This window comes from Raphanus sativus, chromosome 1 (genome assembly GCF_000801105.2).
Source record: "Raphanus sativus cultivar WK10039 chromosome 1, ASM80110v3, whole genome shotgun sequence".
NCBI classification, from domain to species: Eukaryota; Viridiplantae; Streptophyta; class Magnoliopsida; order Brassicales; family Brassicaceae; genus Raphanus; species Raphanus sativus.
Genome location: NC_079511.1, coordinates 3,471,405 through 3,480,455, shown reverse-complemented (window position 1 = coordinate 3,480,455; position 9,051 = coordinate 3,471,405). Strand labels below are relative to the sequence as shown.

The window sequence follows — 9,051 nt, the reverse complement described above, 5'->3', positions numbered from 1 at the left end:
GCTGAAGAAGGTTCTTTAGAGGAGGCAGGAGGGGCTGAGGTAGAGGGTGGGGCAGAGGCTGAAGAAGGTTCTTTAGCATCAGAAGACGCCGGCTCCTTGGCATTCTTTAGATTTTCAGAGGGATTTGGTGGCTTTTGGCCGGTTTCATCAGAGACAGGGCCCTTGCCTTTGCGATCAACAGGTTTATGCTTAGGTGGAGGAGGCTGCGATAGACAGTTTTTCATGATGTGGCCTAGTTCCTTACAGTGCGAGCAAGTTGGAGGAACCCACGGGTAGGTGACAGACACCTCAACGACTTCACCGGATTCTCTTGTGTATTCCACCACAGTAGGCAAAGGCTTTGTAAGGTCAACTGCAACTTTTACATGAGAGATAGAGAGGCTGACTAGATTTAAGGTGAAGTCATCCGTCTCTTTTGGCTCTCCCACTAGTCCTGCGATCAGACTGTAGCCATCAGAGTGTCTCAAGTCTAGAGGTATGTCTTTGAGGTGCGCCCATATTTGAATAGATTCCAGTGGCGGGGAAGCAGCAGAAGCATCAGAGGTCCATTGAACGGCTTGAAACATGGAGTCTCCAATGTACCATACTCGCTTCTCAAGGATCTTTTGTCGAAGGTAATCTGACGGGATTCTCACTAGCATAGAACGGGTGTGAGGGTTAGAATGAATCTCAACTCTGTTTCCTTTACCCCACAAGTGGTTGAGGACGTTTTGAACATGATTGAATGGCGGAGGCCGACCATTGAAAAAACAGATGATGAAATCCTTGTGTAACTCAGCTCCTTTTTGGAATACTGCATCTGGAATCTGAACACTAGGTCTACCAGTATCGGTTACAGTTACTGGAGCTAGACGTCGGAGAGACTTATCCACTGATTTTCGAATCCGTTCTGCAATTGATGGGTTTGGGTTTGGGTTTGAGGGAGTAGCTTCAGAAGCGGTCGGTTTGGTTTTAGGGGGTTGAGGATTTTGAGGGTTTTTAGGGGGTTGAGGGGTAACAGTGTGAGCTTGCTCTGCAGGAACAGAGCACGGTAATGGAAGGAGGCCAGGATTAGGGTTAGGGTTTGTGGACGGGAGTTTTGGAGCAGGGATAGGAGAGAAAGAGGAAGAGCTTGAAGCTAAGTTGGTGTTGATAGGGGATGAGTTTTTTGGTGGGAGGATTTTAAGGTTTTCAAGTTGTTGAACAGTATTTCCAGATCTGAAAAAGTCAGAGGAAGGAGAAGGAGAAATGGGTTTAACCGACATCCCAGAGGAGGATTCAGTATTTGGTAAGCTTGTACTCTTGAAAGGCAGAGGAGTACGAGGAGTTTTTGAGGGTTTTGGAGGAGGAGGAGAGGAGGAGTTGAGGGGAGGGAAGCGAGCTAGAGAGAGGGGGTTATCTGGGTCAGGGTCAGGAGGTTTAGGGGGGAGGCGGATCCGACTGTCACCAGGGGTGAGAGGCGATGGAGAGAAGGCGGAAGCACTGTTGACTGGGAACCAGGGGTTCGCCATTGCACAAAAAATGGTTTTACAACGTATCTTGCATTGGTACTTTAGTATTTTTTCATAAGAATAAAAAAAATTTTATCTAGCTTCTAGCAAACTGTAAACCATGCTGCTAACTCTTCGTCGTAGACACTAAATAGGCGTGATCCAGAGAGCTTTATAATGTAATAATGCAAGGTGAAATACACATACATTGCATTATAAATATTGTTCTTGAGGCAAAGTTTACATTACAAAGATGACATGAACCATAAAGATACTATTCACACCAGCGTGACTACCACCACCACCACACTAAACCACGAAGAAAAATAATAAGTCCTTAATTTATACACGAATTTGTGAATTTGCTCATTATTTATTAATTAACAGTTTAACACACACTCAAGTCAGATTATTACAGAAACAATCAAATAATAATTCCCCGTTTTCCCTTTTCCCCTTGTTTTATGCAAAATTTTCAAAACTTGGATCTCAATCTCTCTCTCTCTCTCTCTCTTTTGATTGATCGGTTAGGGTTTTTCAGCTCTCCCATACGACGAAATCACTGCTCCTCCACCACGAAGAAGCGATTGCCTAGTCCTAGATTCACTGCTAGGTTCTCGGTACGGATCTAGCCAAGTTCTCCTCCTTCTTTGTTCAGCTACGGCGAAGCTTTTGAGCTCCACTCCACTCCTCCTCACTCGCAGAGCCATGTTCTGGAAGCTCACGTCTCTCTCTGCATCTTCTCCGGTGAGTTTTCTGGTCCACTGTAGCTTTTCCCTTGAAATTGATCTTATGATTATTATTCTCAGTGCTTCGTTACTTTGAACACGGTTCGTTGTGGATAAATTGTATTAGTTTCTGTTCTGAATTTTGATTTGCTTAGTTTTCTGAATTATTCATGTTGATGTTTCTTTCATTATGTTAGGTGGAGACGATACTAGACAAAGAGAATTTCACCTTGGAAGAGCTTCTTGATGAGGAAGAGATTATTCAAGAATGCAAGGCTTTCAACAGCCGCCTCATCAATTTGTTAGTTTTTTTTTTAATCTGTTGTTTCATAGAACCAGATGGAAACTAGTGTCTGCTGTATTTGTGAAGGTTTATTTGAGGAGTTCAATATTTTTTCTTGGAAAGCTTCATTTATTGTGTATTAATAATGTTTGCAGTCTAAGGGACAAAGCTCAAGTGGAGCAGTTATTGCGGTACATTGTTGAAGAACCTCCAAATGATACTGCTGATAGTAAACGTGTTTTCAAGTAATATATGCTGCTTCATTGGAGTTACCTAGTCTTACTCCATTCTTTCCTCTCGAGCTAATAAATAGCTTCTTCTTCTCTTAGGTTTCCATTCGTCTCCTGTGAAATATTTACATGTGAAATTGATGTTATTCTAAAAACTTTGGTGGAGGACCAAGAGGTATTTCCTTTTTTTCATTCATCTTTTTACCTTTCCCGCAAATGGCAGTTCATACTTTTCATTTGTTTTGTGCATCTGTAATGTGTTTTATTGTTACCTCAATTGTTGGCTTAATTTTCTTGCAGCTGATGGACTTGCTTTTTTCTTTTCTGGAACCTAATCGTCCTCATACTGCATTGCTGGCAGGCTATTTTAGCAAGGTACTCTCTCTTATGCTACATAAGTTTGCGTATTTAGCCAACTTCTGGTACTTCTTTGTTTATATTCATATATAATATATATGGCTTCACTTATTTCAAGGCTCCATGATGTGCTGCTGCTTGTTTCTGTTTGCTGTAGGTTGTCATTTGCCTTATGGTCAGAAAAACTGCAGTGCTTATGAATTATGTGAAAGTAAGAAATAACCTTTACTTAAAAGGATGTTAATCTTATTTTCTTTCTCCCTTTCTTGCATGAGCTTTGTGATTAGATTTTGATTGAGCTGTAAAAAATATGTACATCTCCGTCAAATTGGGGTCTTTATGATGGATGAACTTTAGGTGGCTGGAAATTTTAAATGAGAACTTTAGCAATATCTTATGAAATGTATTTGACTTAGTTACTGAAATTTTGTAGGAGAATTGTAGAGTAAGACTTCTTTTCTGTTAACTATGCAATTCAGAATTCATAGTTCTTTCCATTATATTCTTGACAGATAGATCTCTGCCGACTTACTACATTGTAAGAAGATAAGATTGACATGACTCTAATCTCGAGTGAATTGCTAGCAATTATTTTGTTGTGACCGCAAAATTAGTTGAACTGTTTATTTTTTTAGTACCTACAGTTCTTATAGTTACTTTTGATGATCACAGGGGCATCAAAATGTTTTCTGCCAGTTGGTTGATTTGATTGGAATAACATCCATCATGGAGGTAATTGGTTTGTCTTAGACGCAGTGCAAGTTGGTGTAGCTTCAGAGATCATTTTTGCAATTGATGTTTATGTGACAATGTCTAGGTTTTGGTTCGCTTGGTCGGGGCGGATGATCAAGTCTATCCCAACTTTCTGGATGTGATGCAATGGCTCGCAGATAGCAATTTACTTGAAATGATCGTGGACAAACTTAAACCATCTGTAAGTGGTGAAGATTTTCTATATTTACAAGAGGCTCGTGATTCTGTTTGATAAATCTAGGATATCTGATCTGGCTTTCCTAGTTTATTTTGTCATCTTTACTCTGATCTGACATTTGTAGTTTATTGCAATCTTTTCCAACTTGAATCAGAGTCCTCCGGAGGTTCAGGGAAATGCTGCAGAAACATTATGTGCAATTTCTCGGAATGCACCATCAGCTTTAGCTACACAACTCTCTAGCCCTGGGTTTGTAACCTTTTATTCCATTATTGGTTCATATTGCTTCAGTATATTGATACAGAAGTATTCACGTGGCAGCACAACTTTTTCCCTGTTTTTGCAGTTTCGTTGCTAGGATATTTGGCCATGCTTTTGAAGACTCGCACTCAAAATCGGGTCTAGTTCATTCGCTTTCAGTATGCACCTCTCTGCTGGATCCGAGAAAATCAGCTGCGTCATCATCTATGTTTTCTTATAGAGGTCAACAACACATGTTCGAGTCTCCTGTCCCAGTGTCTCAGGAGACTATTGGTGCCATGCTGCCTAAACTCAGTAAGTTGGAACATATGATGTAATATCTTCACATGACTATCAAGATTATATTACTTTTCCCTTTTGGGATTGAATGCACATAATCTACTTTTGCAAATAAACAACTGCCATCCATTTTCTTCTGTGAGATATCTTCCAATTTGCGTGGATTTAAGGTCTATTTGCATGTCATGTTTGATTTTCGCTGCTCGCTAGTCGCTATGCTGTCTGTTCTGTTTTGGTTTATATTGATTAAAAGGAAACTGGTTTCACATCAATGCCATAAAGTTTTGAGATACTTTCGGAGCACTTTTTGTATATGTAGGATACTGTCTCATACAAACATTCCAAATCAGGTTTTACGTATTCGATGGCCTTAAATGATCATTATATTTTTTCTGCAGGCGACTTGCTTATGCTTCTCAATGTAGCATCTGACAGCACAGTATTGCCTACAACATATGGTGAACTGAGGCCTCCTCTTGGAAAGCATCGTCTAAAGGTCTGATCCAAAAGTTGTAGTTCTACGACAGCAACAGTGGGTTTTAATATATAAAGTTTCCATGCTTAATTCGACACAGTGTCCCAATTTTTTTCTTTCAGATTGTGGAGTTTATTGCAGTTTTGTTGAGAACTGGAAGTGAAGTTGCACAGAAGGAGTTAGTTAGTTCAGGAATAATTAAAAGAACCCTTGATCTATTTCTTGAGTAGGCATTTTCTAAACTTCAAACTCTTGATTTCGGTGTTGCGTTTTCTACATCTTATATAATCACACTTTTAACGTATGAAGGTACCCATACAATAACGCTCTTCATCATCAAGTGGAGGCTATAATACTTTCTTGTCTCGAAAGCAAGAGCGATTTGATGGTTAACCATATCCTTCGAGAATGCAATATGATTGGAAAATTCCTCGCTTCAGACAAGGACTCGGATCTCGCAGGTGATAGCCAGGTATTACCATTTGCTATGTTCACAAAGTTTTAATTGATCCTTGGTATATGACGTAGTGTCATGTTAAGGCAGCTCCAAGTTAGAGCCATTGATTCACTGCTCCAAAGTTCATTTACCTAACCAAGTACCCTTTGCCATTTTCTGTTTCTTTTGTGTGAGGTAGCCAACTGTAGCAGCCACTGGGAAGAAACCCCCTCGAGTCGGATATATTGGACACATCACAAGAATATCAAATAAAATTGGTCAGTTGAGTAACAGCAATGACCAGCTAAAGGGATACCTTCAGGTTGGTATTACAGTCTCTTGCTCTGTAGTTTTTCTTCTGCTGCGTTTTTTTTGTCACTCTACACGGAATATAAAGCCATTAGTCGAGTCGTGCGATGAGGTGTCCACTCACTCTCAGCGCAGTTTTTATGTGTGCTGACTGGGCTTTGTTCATTCTCAAATCTTTAGGAAAACAGCGAATGGAATGAGTGGCAAAGTAGTGTTCTGCAGGAGCGCAACACTGTTGAGAATGTCTACAGATGGGGATGCGGGTATGTCCATTACCTTTGCTCACTAATCATATAGTAACCATCAGCTTGATCAGTCACTGCTAGATATGCATATTATTGATGTAAAAATTTACATGGTGATCCTTGTCCATCTTGGATATAACCCTTAAAGATATTTACTTAATGTGACTAACGCTAGGGAAAATATGCTTTGTGGGTTTGCTTATAGTTCTTTTTAGTTCTGCTGTAAGGTTATACAATCAATAAAATTACTCATGATTAGTAAGACCTGATCAAATGCAGTTTTTGCTCTATACTATTGAATCTAGAAGGTGATCTGTTGTGGGACTTTGGATTACTCTAAGATATTATACAACTTACAGTCATAGTCCAGTGTTATTTCTTCTCATCATGAGCTTGTCCTGGGGGTTTAGATTTTATATTCACTCTTGGTTAATATTCCTAAGCCCATCTTTTAAATTAAATGTAGGCGCCCAACGACAGTACAAGATAGGACAAGAGATAGCGATGAGGAAGACAAGGATTACGATGTTGCTGCTCTGGCCAATAATTTAAGCCAAGCATTTACGAATAGAATCTATGGAAACGATGACAATGAAGAGGTATCTTCTCATCCTAGTTACCCGCCTTTTCCCCTCAATTATGACGATTTAACTGGTATTGAATTCATCTTCTTCCTCCTATCTTCTTCTCTCGTCAGGACCAAAATGCTCTTGACAGAGATGATGATGTAAGTCTTGCAGACTTCCTCTTCCCCCTTTTGTTCCTTTTTATCACACCATGATACATACAGGGATGTACGTCAATAACATTATGTTGAAAATTGGTATTTTGTTTTCATACTACACAGGATGTGTACTTCGACGATGAATCTGCGGAAGTAGTAATTTCATCCTTGAGACTCGGGGATGACCAAGGAAGGTTAGTTTTTCCTTCTCTTTTTTCTCTACAGATACCGGTGTCCGCATATTTTGTTTGATATAATTATGACTTGAATCTTTCTCATTACTTTACCGCAGCTTGTTTACGAATTCAGATTGGTTCACATTCCAAGACAACAGATTCGGTTGTACGCCCTCTGACACAGCAGGTTCCAATACGTTACAGGAGGACGAGGAATTTAACAGAGCCTTCAATGCCAACACTAGCAGCAGTGACGACGACGAGGTGGTTGTTGGAGAAGAAGACGATGATCTAACCAGGAATCCAAAGGATAGCGCAGCTGAAACCAACTTCCAAATGGAGAATCCAATGGGTTTCTTCGACTTCAACACGTCGGATAAAACCGAAGAAGCTTTTGCAGAACAGCCACCCGAATGGGTTGGTTGGAGCGAACCGTCATCCGATATGCAAGTGAGTGGCACTGGTCTGAACCCATTCCTTGACGATGATGACAGCAAAAACATGATGAACCTCGACATACCAATGCCTGAGGCAAAAATGGAACCTGTGATACCAAACGGGTCGTCATCGTCACCAACAGAAAGATCGCTGTTCGAGAAGGATGTGGAGTTCGTGGGAGTGGAAGCAGAAGGGACAGAAAAAGCGATGGAGCAAGCAATGAAAGAAGGGACAGTAGGGGAAGCTGGAGCGATGAAGAGGAAGATGGAGACGGTTGAGAACCAAAAGGCGGAGGAGGAAAGTTCGGGAGTGAAGGAGTTCAACGATAACAATTTCTGGAAAGTGGATCAACAAGTTGGAGTTTTGGAGTGAAAACAAATCAGCTAATCTTGTACATTATGATTTTGTATCGAGAGTGTTGTGTAAAAAAACTTTTACTTTTAGTTGAAATTTAGTTTAAATGTCTTTCCTCTGAAAAAAGAATATGTTTCTTACTCTCGTTTATCATCATCAGATTTCTGATGTTGTCAAGTTTTCTATAATTTTTCTTCAACTAATGCATGACAAAACGAGGTATTACCTACCATTGAAGAATACAAAGAATAAAATTATCTCATAGAGCTAAACCAACATTGGCTTTTCTTCACCTGTCTTCCATATATAAGCCAAATATGTTTCTGTAAACATACTGCTAGCAAAATGGAACATACAACACATGAAAACTACTCTTTCTACAAATCCCACCCATCTGTAAACTTACTTGCCCTACAAGCAACTACTCTTTCTACAAATCCCACCCATCTTTTCTTTCACCAAACTCCCACCTCCGATCAGACAAACTTCCGTACAACTCAGAGAATCTCCGTAGACACTCGCTTCTCTTCCTGTAATGCTGATTCGTGTTTCCACTACGAGATGATGCTGCCTAAGTCCGTTCCAAGAATTTTCACCTTTACGTGGGAAGACGCTTCTAAATCAAACGGGACTTGGACTTCTCTATACTCATCCTTGGAGAGAGCTTCGATCTTAAACACGAGCGACGAGGAGCTTGAGGAGCTTGAGGAGCTGGACTCTCCTCTTACATCTATCGTCGACAAAACGAGTGAGTTTAATGATTCTGCGACTTCAAATGCAAGATACAAGCTTCTTCGTCAAGTGTGGGCTTAGTTGAGTGTGAGTCATTTTGGAAACAAGTGAAAAAACTGTAAGCAATGTGTTAGTTACTATGAGTCTCTATGGGGGCTATTTAAAAAGAGTATGTTCCAGTGAGAATGTGGAGAGCTTTTGTTACACATCGTAAGAAGTCGAGTTTTTAAAATTTGCATAAAGCGAAAAACGGTGCCGTTTGATTTATTAGTTGTCTTTTAACTCTATATGAAACTTGAACGCGCCTCTTTTTCGAAGAATTTTGAAAAATGTCGAAAATCAAAGGAAATCCATGGACTAACTATCATAGAAATGGGCACGTGGTGCTCACTCTCCAAAAATGAGAGTGGGCAATCATAAACTGCAATTTTACACTATTAAATTTAATTTTTTCTAAAAAATTATTTTATATACATGATTAATACATCAAACTCTAGTGGTTAGGAATTCTAATTAACAGTTTTGAAGACTTTCAAAATTTTATATTTCTTGCTCTAGGAACAATGTTGCTAGTAAAAGTAGTTTTTCTTAGAACACAGTTTTTTTTAAAAGGGTGATTTTTTT

At 39.8% G+C, this 9,051-nt stretch overlaps 1 protein-coding gene across 1 annotated transcript; it reads left to right on the top strand.

Moving 5' to 3' along the window:
* Nucleotides 1–1,900: 1,900 nt before the first annotated feature.
* On the top strand, nt 1,901–7,841 carry LOC108862205 (uncharacterized). The gene is made up of 19 exons (XM_057005351.1): nt 1,901–2,216; nt 2,395–2,498; nt 2,636–2,725; nt 2,810–2,885; nt 3,011–3,085; nt 3,225–3,278; nt 3,740–3,799; nt 3,885–4,001; nt 4,153–4,247; nt 4,345–4,553; nt 4,937–5,034; nt 5,136–5,239; nt 5,323–5,485; nt 5,649–5,771; nt 5,939–6,021; nt 6,470–6,602; nt 6,701–6,730; nt 6,851–6,921; nt 7,020–7,841. Exons 1-19 carry the CDS (start codon nt 2,178–2,180, stop codon nt 7,711–7,713), a joined length of 2,418 nt encoding a protein of 805 aa, XP_056861331.1. The 5' UTR covers nt 1,901–2,177; the 3' UTR covers nt 7,714–7,841.
* Nucleotides 7,842–9,051: the final 1,210 nt, after the last annotated feature.